The following is a 21,774-nucleotide window of genomic DNA, read 5'->3' as shown; positions in this document are numbered from 1 at the left end:
TTGAATGGATAATGACGTCAGTTCCTGGTTGTTTGACGTGAGTGATGTTACATTGTAGATTTGTCTGCATTTGTCGAATGCGCATCATCATGCTTACGAAAAGTCACTTTTCAGTGTCAATAATTTATTTTGTGTGCACAAGGTTGGAATTTTGAAGTAAGAGGGAAAGGAAGGAATCCGTGTTCTGAAATCATGTATTAAATTTTGTGACAATTTTGATTTAGTTCTTTCGCTGGTGAATAAGGATTGTGTTGAATGTTGAGGAGAAAACTGTTTTTCTGTGGTTTAGAAGAACTATTTACTGAATTTTCTGTAGATGTTAAGGTGTAATAAGTGTTCAAAGAGAATTTCATTTAGTGTAAACACGTGGTTTATTTACGCACAGTTGACTGTACGACAAAGTGTTGGTTTAATTCCTTGTTGCCTGCATGGTTTAAGGTTAGATTGCCTTAAAGCCTGTGTCATATACTGGAAGTGAAGTGGTTGTCATTGAAGACGTCAATGAGAATTGAATTTTATTTAATAAGGTAATAAATTATTATGTTTTGTGTTTTAGTGATTTTTGGGGGTAAAGTGCGGACGAAAACTGCCAGAAAAGTACTACCAACTATGAAGTTCGAATGCCACGAAACTCAAAAAAAATCAAAGGCGAAAAATTAAATATATTTTCATTTTTTTTGGAGGGCTTGTTCTTCTTTAAAAATATGAATATATATTTGATTTTTCATCTTTGATTTTGCGATGTTTGGTGACATTTGGACTTCATAGTTGGCAGAACGTCTTTGGCAGTTTTCGTCAGCCATGTTGGATTTTGCCCGTCTTCTAGGAAATTACCGTTATAACATGTCCAGAAGGAAAGAGTCTGAAGAACTTATAGGCCTACATCAAGAAAGAAAATACTTTCGTTACAGAGCAGCTTACAATAAGCAGTGGTTAATATGTACAGACAATTGAAGGCTGAAGCAGAATATGAAGATATCTGTCAAACCAAAGCGGTTCTAATGGCAAGAATTGCAAATCCCTTGTAAGTAGGCCTACCTGTTTTTATGGATATTTGACGGGATCAGTACAGATCTTATTCCATAAGGATGCATCCATGATAGTGTGTCAAAAAATATTTACACATAATTTAACATACGAAGACTTTTCTGTAACCTAATCTAATGCAACTTCATGATAAACTAGTGCATGTGGTTGAGTTTACATGCAACTGAATTTTGAAAAAATTTAAGCTTACTTAGAAATACAAGTCCCAAATAAAGTAAAATCCCATCACTGATAAACTTTCGTATGTATAAAAATATTCGTGTTAGAAATTAAGTAAAAAAAAAATACGTATTCAATAACGCAGAAGAATATTTTTATTATTGTCCCAAGTACTTCAATGTATTACCATAATCTTTAAGGCTATAGGAATAATTAAAAAGGAGCATATTATATGTTTACTTGTTCCAGATATTGTTACACCACAGGCATGTATGTATAAAAAGCATTAAATTGGACTCTCACTTTGAGAGGGGAACAGAGATTAAGGGTGTTAGAGTGTAAGGTTCTTAGGAAAATATTTGGGACTAAGAGGGATGAAGTTACAGGAAAATGGAGAAAGTTACACAACGCACAATTGCAAGCATTATAGTCTTCACCTAACATTATTAAATCCAGACGTTTGATGTGGGCAGGGTATGTAGCACGAATGAGTGAGTCCATAAATGCATATAGAGTTAGTTTGAAAACCTTTGGAGAGGCCGAGACGTAGATGGGAGGATAATATTTTGAGGGAGGTGGAATATGATGCTAGGGACTGGATTAATACTGTTCAGGATAGGGACGAATGGTGGGCTTATGTGAGGACAGCAAAAACCTCTGGGTTCCTTAAAAGCCATTTGTAAGTAAATACTGTAAATAAAATATATAATCTCCATACTTTTATCACAGCATTCATAGAATGCAGTAGAAATAATTATTACCAAATCTGAAAAGAGGCATATGCTGTCTACACCAGGGAAAAACAAGAAATATCCACAATCTATAACTGGCATCAGATAATTTTTCCAAGGAAGTAATTGCAAGATTTGTATATGATAGACCGAATCGAGATGAAGAAAATTATGGCAGTAACATTTTTTTTTTTTTAATAAGTTAAAAGACTGTAGACTTTACTCTTATAATTACTTCTTATTTACCACTACCGGTACTATTTTCATTCCTGTTCAGGAAAAAGAGTAACAGCTATGCTGGTACTGGGCCATGTAACAGGAAACTATGATTACATACTTCATTTGAAGGATCACGTTCGTCATTAAGGACAGTTTTGAAGGAAATGTAGTTTAAATTGAAAAAAGAGAGCAATCTCACATTAGTAAGAGAAAGTAAAAATATTAATTTTAAGAGAATATGTGATAAATACGAAAAGTGAGGGTCCAAAGTCTGTTGTTTTTCTGGATGAAACGTGGATTTTTATGAATGGCAGGCTTTATTACAATATTTTAAGATAGTAAAGGGTATAAATGTTGTAACATTATTAATTCCATGTATATTTCATAGACTGCAACACATTCATGGAGCAAACCAGTATCGTTGGTGGTAAGGTTCAAGGAGTTATGCATCGACCTGCTGTGGAAGGAAGACTGGTCATTGTACAAGCTGGAACCTGGTAATATAACTACAATACTATTAAACTATGTATAGTGTAGTAACTTTTATTATGTGTTCTATCTAGAATCTAAATATCTTGTCTCTTTTATAGATGCAGATTTAACTTTTTGCATCTAATTTGAAGACTGGCCAAGATTACTATGGTGCCATGAATACAATCCAGAAGTGGGTGGAAAGGTAGCTTATTGTTGGGTTGAGAAATTTAGGTCCTTCGATTATTGTTATGGATAATGCTTTCTACCACAATAAAATTGCAGAATACAAACCCACAACGAAAGGAGACGAGATCAGTTAATGGTAAATATAATTTCTGTAGAATCTGAGTAATGAACTGTGATGTTAAATTGCATTATTTATGTTTAAATGTGAATTTTGTAGACATGACTGAGACTGGGGTTACCATTGCCAGACAATGCAAACAGGAATAAACGATACTTGGAAAGGTGATTCTCTAAATGTAAGTAATTCATAAGTAATTTCCCCCCCCCCCCCCAATGGTGGTTAATTGTTTGTCATTCAGCCATATGAAGCGAGTTGTGTAGACCAATTTATCAACACAATCATTGCCCAAGGTGTGTCATAGGAGGCTGGTTTTCGATACACCAACCTCTCCACCATCCAGGCCATGAGGGTTACCATTTTGCACGACATACAGCAGGACAGGTGCATCAGAGGCCACCGCTAATTTAAGAAAAGTGAAAATATCTCTGATGATCAGACACCTCATATCAAAACCCACTATTTTTTTAACAAAATATGATATGTCTACAGATAGAGTGCTGTACATTCAAATACAAGGATGCTAGACGATCTCATCATTGATAAATTCAAGTTGTGTTTTTTCTGTTGCTTAGGACTTAACGATAGAGTTTCCCTTCCAGGGATTAGCTATCATGATGTTCCAAGAAGCCAGTGAGGCTTATTTCGTTGGTCTCTCAGATACACAACCTCTCCGACATCCATGCCATGAGGTTTAACATTTTGCACAATGACTTCCAGCTAGACAGGCATATCAGAGGCCACCATTAATTCAGAGGAAAGTGAAAGTGTCTGATAATATGATGTCTTATATCAGTACCACTATTTTTTTCACGAAATATGATATAGTTAGATTTGTGTACCTTCAAAAGCAAAGGATTCTGTGAGGGTGGTATTTTGCTACAAAACTTGCCAGATCCTTGAGCTAGAATGCACTGAAAGTTTGGCTTATTTTCAACATTTCTGTTTCAAAGCCTGATGTCATATTTTAGATACCGGTACAATGTTATTTATGCAGTATTAATTTTCATTCTGTGTACAACATAATATATTTTTTATTTTAGTTTTAATTCCCCACCCCCCTTTTCTACTGATATTTACATGATTAATTGTCCAGTCCAGTATTGTCACCATAAGTCCACTATAATTATACTAAAAATTAATTCAGTTATTGTTAAATGGGGCTATGTGTAATTACTTTCTTATATTAAACATGCACAGATCCTCTTTCAACATTGACAATTTCTGTGTTAAATCAAATTCTGTCTTTCTTTTAGTCTCAAAGGATCCCATGATGCCACCAAACATTATCAAGAGGTTGGTTAAGGAAGAGGACGTCTGGAAATTTGATAATATAATGACTACTTTAAGAATTATGGCTGATGCAAATGCTGGAGCAAACATAATATGTCTATCCAAAACCATAGTTATTTTCTTTTTATATCACTTTGTATTTTTCAGAAAAATAAAGTAAGTGTGCTGTTACACAGAAAATAATACAGTTGATTGTTCATTGTGTATTGTTGTTGCCTAACTGTGCTTTATGTTAAATTTGTATAATGAAGATATAAAATAAAGTTATTTGCAATCTGTCCTTTGTCGAAGTATTCTCTTAGTCCTGAGGCAAAAGTCGGGATATTAGAATTGTGTAATGCTGATTCAATACATCAACTTGTCAGCATTCCATAATGTTATACAACAATATAATATATATATATATATATATATATATATATATAATTACATCACCCTTCTCCATTAATCCTGAAATAATAAAAATACTTAAGTTGTCCTTTCATTTGGTTGAAACAAATCCTTATTATACAAAATTAAAATTTATTTTTTTTTTTGAATAGAGATTGGTCGTGAAAAGTAAGTATGATTTTTAAATTTTCATTAGGCCTACTTGGTTAGTTAAAAATAAAATTTCACTTTTCTCATTGTACTTTTTAATTATATTTATACATGCGTATCTATATCTATTAAAGAGGAATATGTGCAGCAAAAGAAATGGAAAATAATAGTGATGAATGTAATGTAGTTTTTAAGAATAATTTTTTTTAAGACATGACCATTTAAATTGTTCTTCAAATTTTATTTACGGCACATAATACCATCTTTCGTGGCATAAATTGTTTTACTTTTTTTCAGAGTTTGTTTTATTCTGATCCACAATTTTTAAATGCTCTCCACTGACAATTTGTTCAATTTATTGAAAAGAATTAATATTAGTTCAAAGTTGGTAAGACTGAAGTACGGCCATCTTGGATTTTTTAGTACGTCACTATATGTTGTGCCAAGATAGTTGGAGCTCTTCGAGTTAGGCCCGTAACACACATGAAGCGTTTTCGCTAGCGAGAAAGAGGCGAAGAGCCTTCCTCCACACACTTGGCGAGTTCTTGCTATCACAGATCACACCTCGCTATGATCATCTATGCACTGCCTTCATGCAGAAAGCATTTATCTGATTATAGTAATGACTCGTTGGGGGAAATATTATAGGTTATGTATTTACGTATACTGTCGTACTTAAAAAAATAATGCACGAACCAACGATCATTGGTACGAACCAGAGCCTTCTTTAGTTACAAGCCGGGGCCATACGCCGGCAACACTGTAATTAACTGTCACCCGGAGGCTGACCGTACAGTACACGTGTTTGTGCTAATGCCGATTTTCAATGTAAATTAATGTTACAATATAAGTGTGTGTCGATTGAATTATGTTTGCGGTCGTACCAAACGTTAATTGTTGATGTATTATAAACTAAATGCATGTTGGTGATAAAAAACAAGCCAATAAATGAATATAAAATGGTTGCAGTCTCTGGGAATTTTTACGGTTGTAGATGACAGAGTAATTGACTATTCTATTAATATTAAATATTGTATAACCACATCTTTATATTCTTATTTGTGGTTTGTGTGTATCAGAATTCTAGTCAAATTGTTGGGTCTCGCCTGCTATATCAATAAAGTTACGCCGTTGGTTTTCAGTCATTGTAAACAGCTGTTTTGTGACCCCATAAATGTTGCAGTTTTGTTGAAGATTCGGAATGCCTGCTATACGTCAGAACTATCTATAATTTGTAGATGCATATAATCACTTTGTTGGTTTGGTCAATGTTACTTATGTCCCACCCACTATAGAGACATAGGCCAATTTTACATATATTTAGTATAACTTGTTGCTTCTTTGACAGGTTAGGTTTGGTTAGTTAACTTATATTGCATCATTAACAGCACTTGATTCAGATCATTGTCCAGTGTTGATTACTTTCCAATTATCTCCTAATGTAACACCTAAAGTGCAACGCCTTATTAATGTTTTTGTTGATTGGGATAAATTTCAGTTGACTCTAGACTCAATGTTAATCACAGAATATCATCCACTAACAGCAACAGATATTGACAATGATGTTCAACATTTTACGGACACAATATGCTCATGTGTAAATTATTCTACAGTGTACTCCAAGCGGCCATTAATGTGCTACTACTTACCATTTTCCATACTCCAATTAATTAAGGAAAAACATCGTATTCGTAGACAATGGCAACGAGAGAGGCAACCATAGCAGTGGAAGAAGCTGAATTATCTCATATGATTAGTCAAGACAAATCTTGAACAACATCGCCTGCAGTCATATCAGTCTTACTTATCATCTCTATCTTTGGTATGCTACAAAGCGTATTCTACACGAGCCAACAGTCATCCCGACACTTCAGTTAGACTCTCAAATAGCCACAGACACAGAGTCGAAATGTAACTTGCTTGCATCTCATTATCAACATGTATTCACCCCAAACGAGAATGAAAATGAACAGACTACCTCTGAATTAGAAAAAGAACTTATAGAAAATATTAATAAACAGACTGTGCCAGAGAAAATTTCCTATACTACTCCACAAGAATTGTCTCACTTCATTCAAAGGCTTCCAAATAAAAAATCTCCAGGCCATGATCTTATACCCAACATTGTACTAAAGAAGCTCACCAACAAAGCTCTTACTTACTTGACGATAATTTTCAATGCTGCCCTTTTAATTGGGTACTTTCCTAGAGCCTGGAAGCTTGCTGAAATCATTGTTTTTCATAAGCCTAAAAAACCTAAGCACTTGCCATCAAATTATCGACCTATTAGCTTACTGCCCACGCTATCGAAATTGTTTGAGAAGGTTATTCATCATCGCATTTGTAAATTTACGTTCCAAAACAAGATAATACCAGATTTTCAGTTTGGCTTTCGTCCAAAACATTCTATAACACACCAACTGCAAAGAGTCACTGAATCCATTATAAAAGGCTTTGAAGAAAGACAGTATACTGCCACTGTGTTTCTGGATATTGCCCAAGCATTTGATACTGTTTGGCATGATGGTCTAATGCTAAAATTATATAGAATTGGTTTTCCTGACTATCTCACACGCATCGTGAAAAGTTTTTTATCTGATCGTCAGTTCTCAGTACGTATAGATGGCATTAAATCAATGCTTCGTCCAGTTTTAGCCGGAGTACCACAAGGATCTATACTGTCACCACTTCTCTTCAATATCTTCACATATGACATTCCATGTTTACAACCGTCACACATAGCTATGTATGCTGACGATACAGTTCTCTTTTATTCTCATAGTAACCTAAATACTGCAATCAGCACTCTTCAGACATCCTTACAGGAACTGTCTAAATGGTTCTCTGACTGGAGATTACTACTCAACATTACCAAGACAGAAGCTAAAATCTTCTCTTTAAGGCCTATTCATAATCCACCTCCTTTGGTCCTTCTAAATGAACAAGTTACATGGCTCTCTAGTCAAGAAGCTGCCCAATATTTGGGATTATTATTAGACACGAAACTTACATGGAATGCCCATATAACTCGCATTGTTACACTAACCTCTTCTAGAATTCGAAAATTATACCCTTTGGTTAATAGACGTTCACAAATTGGATTGGACTGTTCAATGCTACTCTACACCTCGCTTGTACGACCTCTTTTAACTTATCCAGCGCCAGTGTGGGGGACAGCAAATAAGACACACATGCATCGCCTACAAGTTCTCCAGAACAAGTTCCTGCGTACTGCAACAAATGCCCCCTGGTTTGTAAGAAATCAACAACTGCAACAAGAATTGGGAATTCTTCCACTAAAACAGTACATCCATTCAATGTCAAAATCTTTCTTCAACAAACTTCCTGGTGTTCCTGGAGCTGTGACATATAACACTGGAGCAAGATCTTGTCAGCCATCTCGACTTAAAAGGAAACTCCCTCAAGACATCCTTCTTAGTGATACTGACGACTCTTCATAAATTTAACACAGAAAATCATCATATTTTTGTTCACATAATTCACAAAAATGTTTAATCAATTAATTTAACTTAATTAGAGGAGCATTTAGAGCCAACCTCAGCATGATATTCTGCATGTGATATTCCATCATTTAACAGTGGTCTGTATAGCAAGTTTGCTGGTCGACCAATATTAAACATAAAAAAGAAGTTTGGTTAGTTTAGGTTTTTGTTATAGCCTACCTTGCATATACGATTATAGCGCAACATTGGCAGTGATAAAAATGAAATATTCGTTCAGTGGGCGTTGGATACTCTACATTCACCCACTTGGTATTTACAGGATTTAAAGTCGACTGAGTTTACGCTAATTGATACATACATGTACTTAATAGATAATGTTGCATTTTGTTACGTATTATGTTGAAGGGATGTGTTTTCATTTTTTCATAGATTGTTTTACTTGGCTTAACTGTATTTACATCCTCATACTTTTATTATAATAGGAATGTCAATAGTTTCTTCTGTTTACATTTTATTTTAGGCCTATTTGCATAATTCACATTCTTAGCTTGTTTTCTGTAGTTATATTTATTTAAAAAAATTTTATAACATGTAATTTAGGATAACAGTATTGTTATGGTGACTGGTCAGGTTCAAACTAAAACTGGCTTCCTGGACATCTGAAATATTTATAGAAAAGCACGACATAATCACATGAAATTAAAATGCATGTGATATCCTACACCTTTCATGTCAGAGGTGAAACAACATTAAGCGGCAAAACATTGTGAATTTACTAGCCACATAATGGTTAATTGATTGGAATAGGGTATTGCGAAAGTACGTCATTATTCTATTTATTTTTGGTACAAGTAACATTTCTTTAAGTATTTATTTATTTTCCCCTGTACCATCAATAAAAAAACAAGTAAGTTCTTATGTTTTTATTTTTTATTTTTTTTTAATTATAAGTGTAGTTGCTACGACACATAGGCACACAGCACTTTCTAGGCATCTGAAATATTTGTAGAAAAACACGATAGATAATCGCATAAGATAATATTAAAATATATCCTAAACCTTTCACAGATAACACCATTAAGTCGCAAAACATTGTCAATTTGCTAGCCACAAATTTGTTAACTGAATGGAACTTAAGAATACTGCGTAGGAACTTACGTCTTTATTGCATTATTGATTTTATTATTTTCGGTGCAAGGAATATCTTTTTTATTTATTTATTTATCTTCGTACCATCAATAAAAACATGTTTTTTGTAATTATTTTAAGTGGCAGCCTTTGTATGTAAGTAGCCTACTTACGCCGTATTCTGAAATATAGCTAATTGATTACAATAAAACACTATTTTCGAACCCGTAATAATTTACACCACTACTCTGAATCTTGATCTTACCTTTGTGCATGAAGTAATATTGAAAAAAATACGCGTTACGTATAACGAAAGCAATGAGCAAACACAATATCACTCTAAAATCTCCCGCCTCCACTCTGCGTTGCCAAACCTACCGATGCCCTGGCTTGTAACTAAAGAAGGCTCTGTACGAACGCTATGTTGAATCTGAGTAACCAGGTGTTGAGGAAATGGAGTTACATGAACATATTTTGTTAATGAAAAGAAAAAGTAGGCCTAAAATTAAAGCCAGAAATATCTGAAAATCACATTGTATCTTACGAAAATAAGGGCGAGTTTTGGACACTGGTTTCGATTTGAATGATGATACGTTTAGGCGTTATTTCAGGTTGAATTGACCACAGTTTTTTGCCATTCATGATATGATAGAGGATTCTTTGCTATGTTGTGATTAAAATTATGTAAACTGTTAAGACATATAGATACGTTATTTCAAATGTTTAATCAATACTATTAAATCTCATCAAAATAAAATATAGCCCTATTTATTTTCAGACAATCTGATATTTATCTCCAGATTTCTTCTTTAAGCTTCGTGTTTTTATAGTTTTCATCCCGTGTATCATATAAATAGGCCTATGGGTGACATCGTACAAGTTTGATAAGTTTCTGACTGCAATTATCAGCCATCTTTCCTCATTTTCAAATAAAAACAATACAATTCATCGCCACCTGTGATATCTTTTTATACATTCAATCGTCATAAAGAGTATAAATGTCAAACATCTTTGATAAATGTGTCAAGAAAATTCCCTAAGCTACCGATTCCAGCGAGAAACTCGCGCGAGGTTTTTGCCTTGAGCGAGAATCTCTTCCAGTGTGTGGACGTCCATTTGAATCCATGTTATCAATTTTTTAATTTTCTCGCAACACATTTCTCGCTGGCGAAAACTCTGCAAGTGTGTTACGGGCCTTATGTCGTCGTTGTTTCACTTTATTTTCAGACGTCCTATGCAAGAGGGCTGTAAATCCACCCACAAGAAATTAAAATGAGAGACTAAGAATGTGTTTCATTCCTTAAGGCGAACTAAACTATAATGATCATTTCAAGTCAAAGCTTCATACAGTATATTCTTATTTATTCCTACTATTTTAAATGTTTATAGATTGAAAAAATGGCCTGTCTCAAGTGCAATAGTCACAAGGATAAAACACCTGTTGAACGGAAATAGCTGACATGTGTTATATTTTTTTTATTTTTTATTGTTTTCCTGAAAAATAGCAATTTTCACAAAGGTTGTTTTTGTGATGATATCTTCATATGATTTTGTGTAGGTTTTCAATCTGCCTTTCGTTTTCTTTGTATTATATAGTGTGTCAGTAAATGATGCTGTCTGCGTGTGTGCTGTTGTCCTTGTTTAGAATGTGTGTCTGTTCTATGTTGTGTATTAAAATTCCGGCTAGGATGCTGGAGATGAGTGATCTTTATTTTCAACTTTTACAAGACTTCAACAGCATTTATACAGCGCATCTGGCACTTGGTGTTTCGATACACTTTGTTGTTTCTACTACTAATTCTCCAGTATATTCACTACTGTTACCAAATCCCTCTTCCATTAACTTCTTGACGCTTTGTATCATACACACAAGAATTTTTAGAACTTTTATATTGCCTTCCATAAGCAGAGTGGCCACTTTATTTCCCACTCCATGCATACATCGCTGACTATTAACATATTTCACTAATCAGACTTAAGATGTATATAAACAATTGCTCTTCCTCTGACACATATCGTCAAGTCAGATCTACTGTCTGATAAAACCCGAACATATCAGTCAATACATCACATATTCATTTTGTATAAGGTCTCGCCCACCTCATTGAATATTACACGGCTACTATGGAGTAGCCAATATGTATTATTACTATTTAATACGAGAAAAATTCGTACCGGCAGAGCTGAGAGGTCCTGGCTTCGATTCCCGGTGCCGGTACGAATTTTTCTCGTATTAAATAGTAATAATAACAGTCAATGCATCAGTTTTCTTAGTCCCTCATAAATATCGCCACATGTGCTTACATGCTTTTCAAGAATTCGCGAAAACTCGAAACTGAACTCACTTGTGTAAGAAAGCATGCTTTTTAGATTACCAAATTTCGAAAATTTCTTTCCACTTATTCTCAAATGAATGGCTTCTCTCCTGCGTGTTGAAAGTACAAGCTTTTTAAAATGCCAGATTCCGAAAATTTCTTTCCACATATTTCACAACTGAAAGCCTTCAGCTCTGTGTACGAGTGCATGCTTTTTTAAATTACCAAACTGGGAAAATTTCTTTCCACATAAACCACAACTGAATAGTTTCTCCCCCTTGTGTAAGAGTGTATGCCTTTTCAGATTACCAGATTGCGAAAATATCTTTCCACATATGTCACAACTGAATGCCTTCTCCCCTGTGTGTACGAGTGCATGCGTTTTTAGACTACCTGATTGCGAAAATGTCTTTCCACATATATCACAACTGAATGCTTTCTCCCCTGTGTGTACGAGTGCATGCATTTTTAGATTACAAGATTGCGAAAATTTCTTTCCACATATATTACAATTGAATGCCTTCACTCCTGTATGTACAACTGCATGCTTTTTTAGACCATCAGATTCCGAAAATTTCTTTCCACATAATTCACAACTGAATGGTTTCACCCCCTTGTGCACTAGTGCATGTTTCTTTAGATTACCAGATTGCGAAAATTTCTTTCCACATATGTCACAACTGAATGCCTTCTCCCCTGTGTGTACGAGTACATGCGTTTTTAGACTACCTGACTGCGAAAATTTCTTTCCACATATATCACAACTGAATGTCTTCTCACCTGTGTGTACGAGTGCATGCATTTTTAGATTACAGGATTGCGAAAATTTTTTTCCACATATATCACAACTGAATGCCTTCTCCCCTGTGTGTACGACTGCATGCTTTTTTAGACTATCAGATTCCGAAAACTTCTTTCCACATATTTCACAACTGAAAGTCTTCTGCCCTGTGTGCACGAGTGTATGCCTTTTTAAACCACCAGACTGGGAAAATTTCTTTCCACATAAATCACAGCTGAATGGTTTCTCCCCCGTGTGTACGAGTGCATGCTTTTTTAGACTACCAGATTCTGAAAATTTCTTTCCACATATGTCACAACTGAATGCCTTCTCCCCTGTGTGTACGAGTGTATGCTTTTTTAGACTACCGGATTGCGAAAATTTCTTTCCACATATGTCACAACTGAATGCCTTCTCCCCTGTGTGTACGACTGCATGTTTTTTTAGATTAACAGAGTGAGAAAATTTATTTCCACATATGTCACAAATGAACGCCTTCTCCCCTGTGTGTACGACTGCATGCTTTTTTAGAGTACCTGATTGCGAAAATTTCTTTCCACATATTTCACAAATAAAAGCTTTCTCCCCTGTGTGTACGAGTGCATGGTTTTTTAGATTAATAGACTGGGAAAATTTCTTTCCACATATGTGACATCTAAATGGTTTCTCCCCAGTGTGTACGAGTGCATGCTTTTTTAGACTACAAGATTCCGAAAATTTCTTTCCACATATGTCACAACTGAATGCCTTCTTCCCTGTGTGTACGACTGCATGCTTTTTTACACTACCACATTCCGTAAATTTCTTTCCACATATGTCACAACTGAATGCCTTCTCCCCTGTGTGTATGACTGCATGCTTTTTTAGACTACCTGACTGCGAAAATTTCTTTCCACATATATCACAACAGAATGCCTTCTCCCCCGTGTGTACGAGTGTATGTCGTTTTAGATTACGAGATTTTGAAAATGTCTTTGCACATATATCACAATCGAATGGCATCTCGTCCGTCTGCACATGTGAATATCTTTTCAGTTCGTTGGATTTAGAAAATTTGTTTCCACAGAAATCAGAACTCACTGACTTCTCCCATGTGTGTACGCGTCCGTGTCTTTTGAGACGATCTTTCTGCGAACAATCTTTTCTATGCGAACAATCTTTTCCACAAACATGACAAATGAACGGGCTCTTCCACGTGTGTAAAAGAGCATCGCTTTTGAGCCTCGCCTTAGGACAAACATCACATTTGAATGTCGTGTCACCTGTCTCCAGGCACTCATCTTCCGTAATACTGTGGCAGGAAGCTGGTACTCCAATGCTGTGAAGAAAATCTGTTCCTAGTTCTAGCAATAAAGACTAAAGCAGAATAAATCACCAAAAACAAAACTGAATCCAACACACACACACAAACTTAGCAACTAGTAAGTAATGGTGAAAAGAATTTGGATGTATACAATTCTAGCCAAGTAAATTCTCACATATAGTTTTATATAATATCTGAGTGAGATGACGGTGATAATGCTAGCGAGATGATTAAAGAGTCCAGTGCCGAAAGTTACCCAGCATTTGCTCTTAATTGGTTGAGGGAAAACCCCGGAATAAACCTAAATTTGATAAGTTTTCCCAACCAGGATTTGAACCCGTGGCTGTTAGTTTCATAGTCAGACGTGCTGTTACTCCACAGCTGCGGACTATAAACAGTGTTAAAAATCTATCAATTCTTACATCGAAATCATTACAGTAATCTACTTCTGACGCATTTGAGTTAAGAGGGATGGCTACTACATTTGTGTTTGTCTCAATGTTTTATTTTTGTTTAGAATAAGGATCTATGATATGAAAAGTGATTAATGAAATGTATGTAATCAGACCGAAGACCCCCACCCAGGGGTCCGAATCCCCCCCGAAATGTCCCCGAAAATTTTAATAAAATAATAAACATTCAACAGTGTTTTTCTCAGAGCCAAAATAAGGTTAATATGAATCTTTCATAAACTCTCAAATTTCACTTTTATTAAATTTTCAAAACCAAAGACTAATCGATTACATGCATTGCAGTTCTATATAATGGAATTCTCTACCTCAGAAGATTAGGGGCTGCCAGACACTAACCACTTTCAAGAAAAGGCTAAATGATTTCTTATGGGCGCAGTCAAATTGAAGTTATAATTGTGATCCAGTTTAATAATTTAATTTAATATAGTAATGACTATTATTATTACCGGTATTATTATTATTATTATTATTATTATTATTATTATTATTATTACATAATTATTTTATTGTTGTTATGAAGATAAAAAGAATTGTCATTGTATTATATTGTATTGTAGTATTGTATTGTTTGTATTGTATTGTATTAATTATGTTATATTCATAGCAATGTAGTAATTTTCTATCATACTGGTTGAATGGAAGAGAAGGCCGAATAACCTTGACTCTGCCAGTTAAAATAAACTATTATTATTATTATTATTATTATTATTATTATTATTATTATTATTATTATTATTATAATATAACCTTAGCGACTTTGTGAACACACACCAACAACGTACTTTCACCAGAGTCTACTATATACAGTCACGATGCTTGAGTTTTGAGGGTGCTAGAAACAATAGACTGTGATGGTACTATTTTGCATTGCCTGTAATAAGGCGATATTAGCGATCCTAGTGGTGAGCAACTATCTAATGTTTGCATATATACTACGTATTGAGCTTGGCGACTGTACTTTTATCATTTATTAACTTCCGTTTCTTTCTTCGCGTTTCACAAATGTTTTTCCTGTATATGTGTAGCTGTGTTTTGAGCGATCCAAGTAATTTTTGCTGGTGAATCACCTGAGACATAATCTAATGAAGAGAAAATTATCCAGTTCAACAATAGATATTTTTTTAATGACCTCTGCCAATTTTGAATAATTACAGTCTGAGTTCACAAAAGATAATGCGTGTTCACTGGTTCTACACATAACCTCCACGAATGAGCACGAATACCACGTTCTCCGAATACAAGTGTTACTGAAAATAAAAAACCTATAAATCTTCAAGTACCGGTATTGCTACAGGTTCAGTGTCTTCTAATGTATTCAGTAAAGCAGTGCCAGTCCGAATACACGTGAATTAAAAGCCAATGTGTTGAGGGGTATCTGATGAAACATTAAGCAAAGTGCAAGGCAGGAAACTAAAGTTTCAATTGAATTGGCTACAGAAATGGGAGTGGCTTGCTTATTCCAAAGACAATGATGGAGCATATTGCAAGTACAGTGAGTTTTCTTTTTCTGGGTGCGTAGGAAAGGGTACCCACCACAAGAGGGGATCACTGATTATATCACCATTTAGAAAATGGAAAAATATCGTAGAAAAATTTTAAAGCCATGCAAACTTCAAGTACCACAAATCACCAGTAATTGCACCATATAATTTCTTAAAAGTGAATAGTGGGGAAACTGACGATGTGACAGTTGGACAAAAAAAGAACAGCAGAAAAAAAAAAGGCTGTTTTCAAACCAATATTAGACTTTATTATATTGTGTGGGGAAAATGAGCTTCCACTCTGAGGAGACAATGACAGTGGCCCTATCACTTTCGTGATAGCATAAAGATGGGAAATTCCGTGCACTTCTTCGGTTCCGATCCCACCACAGATAAAGTTTTGAGAAAACATATTACAATCTGTTGGTGTAAAGCATCTTACATAAGCCCTGATATTCAGAATACAATAATAAGTGCTTGTGGACAACTGATACAAAAGCAACTTGTAAATTCAATAGATATAGTGCAGAATGTTTCGCTATTTTGGGGGATCACACCTTGGATATATCAGGACAGGAACAGTTCTCACTTTGTGTCAGATGTGTGCAAAACAGTGATGATAATAATTTATTCAGAGAGAATTTTATTTCTTTCTTGCCAGTTCAAGATGTCTCCCAAGTTTTGTGCAGAACTGTCCTTCAAACTTGTGAAAAATTGAGACTTTACACGGACAAATTAAGTTATTGTGATGTATCGAAGCACATATGATATTTTCGTGCAGGAATTCTGCATTACCATATGATGAAGGCTGGATGGAGCAAAGAAAAACTCTCTCTGGCACCGGGACTGGAACTAGGGTTTTCAGCTCTAACTGCACAGTGTATGTTGGACACTGTGTCACTGTCATACATCTGTAACACAGTGCATGAGGGTTGGCCACTAAAGGGAAACCAAGAGGTGGAACTTATACTGAGAGGATTCAATCTGGGATGGGAACTGAAATCCGATGTGGCTTATTGGATAAAGCATCAGCACATAAAGCTGGAAACGCAGGTTCGAGTTCCGGTGCCAGAGAGAATTTTTCTCCGCTCCAGCCATTCTTCATCATATGGACAAATTAGCTGAACAGGGATATGATGGCACTGCAAATAAGAGTGGTCACATAAATGATGTTTGGGCACTTCTTCCCAAGGCAATGTATATGCACTGTGCATCCATCACTTAAATTTAGTTCTTAGTGATTCGCTAACAATAACCTTATTTACTTACTTACAATTGGCTTTTAAGGAACCCGGACGTTCATTGCCGCCCTCACATAAGCCTGCCATCAGTCCCTATCCTGTGCAAGATTTATCCAGTCTCCATCATCATATCCCACCTCCCTCAAATCCCAATTTAATATTATCCTCCCATCTACGTCTCGGCCCTCCAAAGGTCTTTTTCCCTCCGGCCTCCCAACTAACACTCTATATACATTTGGGATTCACCCATACGTCCTGCATGCCCTGTCCATCTCAAACGTCTGGATTTAATGTTCCTAATTATGTCAGGTGAAGAATACAATGCGTGCAGTTCTGCATTGTGTAACTTTGTCCATTCTCCTGTAACTTCATCCCTTTTAGTCCTAAATATTTTTCTAAGAACCTTATTCTGAAACACCCTTAATCTCTGTTCCTCTCTCAAAGTGAGAGTCCAAGTTTCACAATCATACAGAACAACTGGTAATATAACTGTTTTATAAATTCTAACTTTCAGATTTTTTGACAGCAGACTAGATGACAAAAGCTTCTCAACCGAATAATAACACGCATTTCCTATATATATTCTGTGTTTAATTTCCTCCCGAGTGTCATTTATATTTGTTACTGTTGCTCCAAGATATTTGAATTTTTCCACTTCTTCGAAGGATAGATCACCAATTTTTATATTTCCATTTTGTAGAATATCCTGGTCACGAGACATAATCGTATACTTCGTCTTTTCGGGGTTTACTTCCAAATCTATTGCCTTATTTGCTTCAAGTAAAATTTCCGTGTTTTCCCTAATCGTTTGTAGATTTTCTCCTAACATATTCACGCCATCCGCATAGACAAGAAGCTGATGTAACCCATTCCTAACAGTAGCCTTAGTGAGAAATAATCTTGGTGTTGTGAAGGATGTTTCAAATCTTTTTAAGAATAATTCTCAATCAAATAACTTGTTAAAAATGAACATTGCTTATGAGGCAAAGAAAGAACGACTGTTAGGTTTGTGTGATACAAAAGTCATTAAATTACAGCCAGTACTTCTGTTGAGTTGTTTGTTACCACATGTAGTTGTCAGTCTTAAAGAACTTCACCATTGTAAAAATTCCAAAATGTTAATCTAAAAATAAAAAAAAGGATTATAAATGCTGAATCTCTTCATCATTTAAATACATGTCTACAAAATGAATCTTGGGAAAATGTATATAGTACCGATACCATTGATATTAATACTAACTTTAATGCATTTTTCACTACATTTACGAATTATTTCAATGAATGTTTTCCAGTCAAGGTGGTGAAAAAATGTAAAAGTAAAAACATGTGGATAACTCAGGGAATTAAAATATCATGTGCTAGAAAAAGGAATCTATATTTAATGATGATCCTCATGTTCTTAATTACTACAAGAATTACTGTAAAACTTTGACAAAAGTTATAAAAGATGCAAAGAAAATGTATCTGAATGAAAAAATACAAAATTCAGATAATAAGATTAAAACTATTTGGGATATTATTAAAATGAAACTAATTGATATTCAAAGAGTGAAAATATTACTTGCATTAAAATCAATGATAGTAAAATAGATAACCCAAAATCAATTGCAAATCATTTTAACGACTTCTATATAAATATTATTCAGAACTTAAACATTCAAGATTGTGCAGAAGATGCTGCACTTGGTTACCTAACTGATGCATTTAACACCGAGTTTTTAGGTCTCAAATTTATTCCCACTACCACAGCAGAAATCATGCATGTGATAAAACAACTAAAAACAAAATATTCCTCTGGATATGATGAAATTCCAAGTAAAGTTCTGAAAGCTTGTTCTGAAATATTATCCCCTCCATTAAGCTATCTATGCAATTTGTCAATGCAGTGTGGTATTTTTCCAGAAAGACTCAAATATTCAATAGTAAAACCAATATACAAAAAGGGAGATAAATGTACTATTGCTAATTACAGACCCATATCATTATTAACAACATTTTCAAAAGTGTTTGAGAAAGTTATGTATAATAGATTATATCATTACCTGGAGTCCAACAATATATTAGTTTTAGAACAGTTTGGATTTAGAAAACAAAAATCGACAGAGAATGCTGCTTTTAGTTTGGTGGATGAAATACTAAATTCATTAAATTCGAAACTACATGTCGGTGGGATTTTTTGTGACTTGGCTAAAGCATTTGATTGTGTAGACCATAGTATATTAGTAAAAAAATTGAAGTTTTATGGTATTAAAGATGAGTTGTTGGGTTGGTTTACATCGTACTTATCAAATAGAAAACAAAAAGTAGAAATAAATGTACCAAATAGTCATAAAGTTACTTATTCAGAATTTAGAAATATTAAACATGGTGTTCCGCAGGGGTCAATTTTAGGTCCATTGTTGTTTCTAGTTTATATTAATGATTTAGCCTTGACCATAAACAATTCATCCCATGTAATTTTATTTGCAGATGATACAAGTGTAATTATTTCAAGCAAACAATACGATCATTTTATAAACACTTCTAATACAGTGCTGAATCTAATGAATGAATGGTTCCATGCAAATAAACTAGCACTTAATGTTGATAAAACCAGTGCAGTCAAATTTAGTACACACAATAGTGCTCAGGTTTCCTACAGTATTCGATTAAATGGAACTCATCTCAAAGAATCTATAAGCACAAAGTTTCTTGGTTTAGAATTGGATAATCACTTGAACTGGAAAATGCATATAGAATGTATTACTCGTAAATTGAGCTCTGCCTGTTATGCATTAAGATCCTTATCTACTATTGGTGATATAAACTTACTTAAAATGTCATACTTTGCATATTTTCACTCTGTAATGAAATATGGATTAATATTCTGGGGTAACTCGTCTGAAGCTAAACACGTTTTTGTTTTACAAAAGAAAGCTATAAGAATAATGGCCGGTGTGCATAAAAGGACCTCATGTAAAAATATTTTCCGAAACTTAGAAATCTTGACTTTACCTTGTGAATACATTCTTTCCCTAATGATGCTGTATATTAAGAACCAAGATAAATTCAGTACTAATCAAGACATTCATCATTTTAATACAAGACATAAATCAGATCTTCATCTACCCTCTGTTAGTCTAAGCTGTTTTAAAAAAGGAGTTCGCTATTCATGTATAACAGTCTTCAATGCACTGCCTAATTATCTTAAAGATTTGAAGAACAACGAGAAAAGGTTCAGAAAAGAATTAACCAAATTTCTACATACTCATACCTTCTACACAATTGATGAATTGTTTATGCTTGCGAATTGAATTATTCTACTTAAATGACATGTACAATTTTATATAGCTCAACTAAAATATGTTTTTATATTGACTTAATCTGTTTACTATGTATTGTATTTTTTGTTTAGCATAACTGATGAATTGTATGTACTGTAAATTGAATAGTATACTGCATAGGTCAACTGATGAATTGTTTAAGCTTATAAATTGAATTAATCTACTTCATATGAATTGTATAGCTTAACGAAAATAAGTTTGTAAATTGAACTAATTTGATTGTATATGTTTGTATAGTTTGGCTGATGAATTGTATATGTTCTTAAAATGATTACTAGTCTGTGTAGCTCTACTGATGAATTGTATATAGACCTACTGTAAATTGAATGGTAATATGTATAGCTCAACTGATGAATTGTTTATGATTATAAATTGAATTAATCTACTTGATATTAATTGCACAAATTTGTATAGCTTAATGAAAGTATGCTACTTTGTATTGTATATATTTGTATAGTTTTGGCCGATGAATTGTATATGCTTTAAATTGAATAGTAATCTATATAGCTCTACTGATAAATTGTTTGTGTTTGTAATTTGAAGTAGTTTGCATGATATGTATTATCAATTTCTGTATATCACAACTGGTTGAATTGTTTATGCCTTAAATTTAATTAAATTGTTTTGTATTATAATATAGCTCAACTTATGAATGATCGTTTGCGTTTGTAAATTTAATAATCTGATTGGCTATGTATTGTATACTTTTAGTAGAGCCATTGATGTAGCTCAGTCGGCAGACTCGCTGGGCTGCTGATCCGGAGCTGCGTTCGTGCTTGGGTTGGATCCCCCTTTGGACTTTGGTTTCTTCGGAGGTTTTCCCCAGCCGTGGGACTGAAGCCGGATGGTCTATGGCGAGTCCTTGGCATCAACCCCTTTGATTTGATTACCCCCTTTGATTTGATTACCTGGTTGGGTTTTTCCGAGGTTTCCCCCACCGAAAAGGCAAATGCCGGGTAATATTTTGGCGAATCCTCGGACCTCATCTCATCTCACTACATCTCGCCAAAATGGAAAAAAAAAAAAAAAAAAAAAAAAAAAAAAAAAAAAAAAAAAAAAAAAAAAAAGTAAAAAATTGTACAAAATTGTAAAAATTGTAGAAAATTACTAAATTGTAAAACTATAAAAATTTGTAAAAATTGTAATTGTAATATTGTAAAATGTTGACATGTTCCACATCCTAAAGCTTCATTGCTCATGTAAGATCTATGGAATAAAATAAATGAATGAATGAATGAATGAATGAATGAATGAATGAATGAATGAATGAATGAATGAACAAGTCAGTTTCAATCACTGCTCCTACAATTCTAGGCAGTATAGAGAAAGGGGGCTTCTTAGTTTCTATACTGGTTAGTGAATATGTATTCAGTCTAACATTGCCTTTCTCTACTTAGCTCCAAAAATCCATAACCTAATCTAGTTTCCTCCTTAAAATAGTAATATACTGAAGATATAGTAAAGAACCCAAGAATTTATGTTCCACTAATAATGCAAC

The 21,774-nt window shown here is 34.3% G+C and overlaps 1 protein-coding gene and 1 long non-coding RNA gene across 2 annotated transcripts in view; one reads left to right on the top strand and one right to left on the bottom strand.

The window, feature by feature from the left end:
- The first annotated feature begins 841 nt into the window (after window positions 1-841).
- Window positions 842-4,409, top strand: LOC138693292 (uncharacterized). Its single transcript, XR_011330273.1, has 5 exons — window positions 842-1,024; window positions 2,545-2,653; window positions 2,747-2,952; window positions 3,034-3,112; window positions 4,191-4,409. It is a non-coding gene; the product is annotated as an uncharacterized lncRNA (long non-coding RNA).
- A 4,901-nt stretch (window positions 4,410-9,310) lies between these two features.
- The window catches only part of LOC138693317 (zinc finger protein 665-like), a 41,005-nt gene continuing 28,541 nt past the window's right edge, over window positions 9,311-21,774 (bottom strand). Inside the window, exon 5 of the mRNA XM_069817203.1 lies at window positions 9,311-13,773. Coding sequence (XP_069673304.1) covers window positions 11,847-13,773 — 1,927 coding nt within the window. The 3' untranslated portion in view covers window positions 9,311-11,846. The remainder of the gene's footprint in view (window positions 13,774-21,774) is intronic.

This window comes from Periplaneta americana, chromosome 17, assembly GCF_040183065.1.
Source record: "Periplaneta americana isolate PAMFEO1 chromosome 17, P.americana_PAMFEO1_priV1, whole genome shotgun sequence".
Classification (NCBI taxonomy): Eukaryota; Metazoa; Arthropoda; class Insecta; order Blattodea; family Blattidae; genus Periplaneta; species Periplaneta americana.
This window is presented reverse-complemented; position numbering and strand designations above follow the sequence as displayed.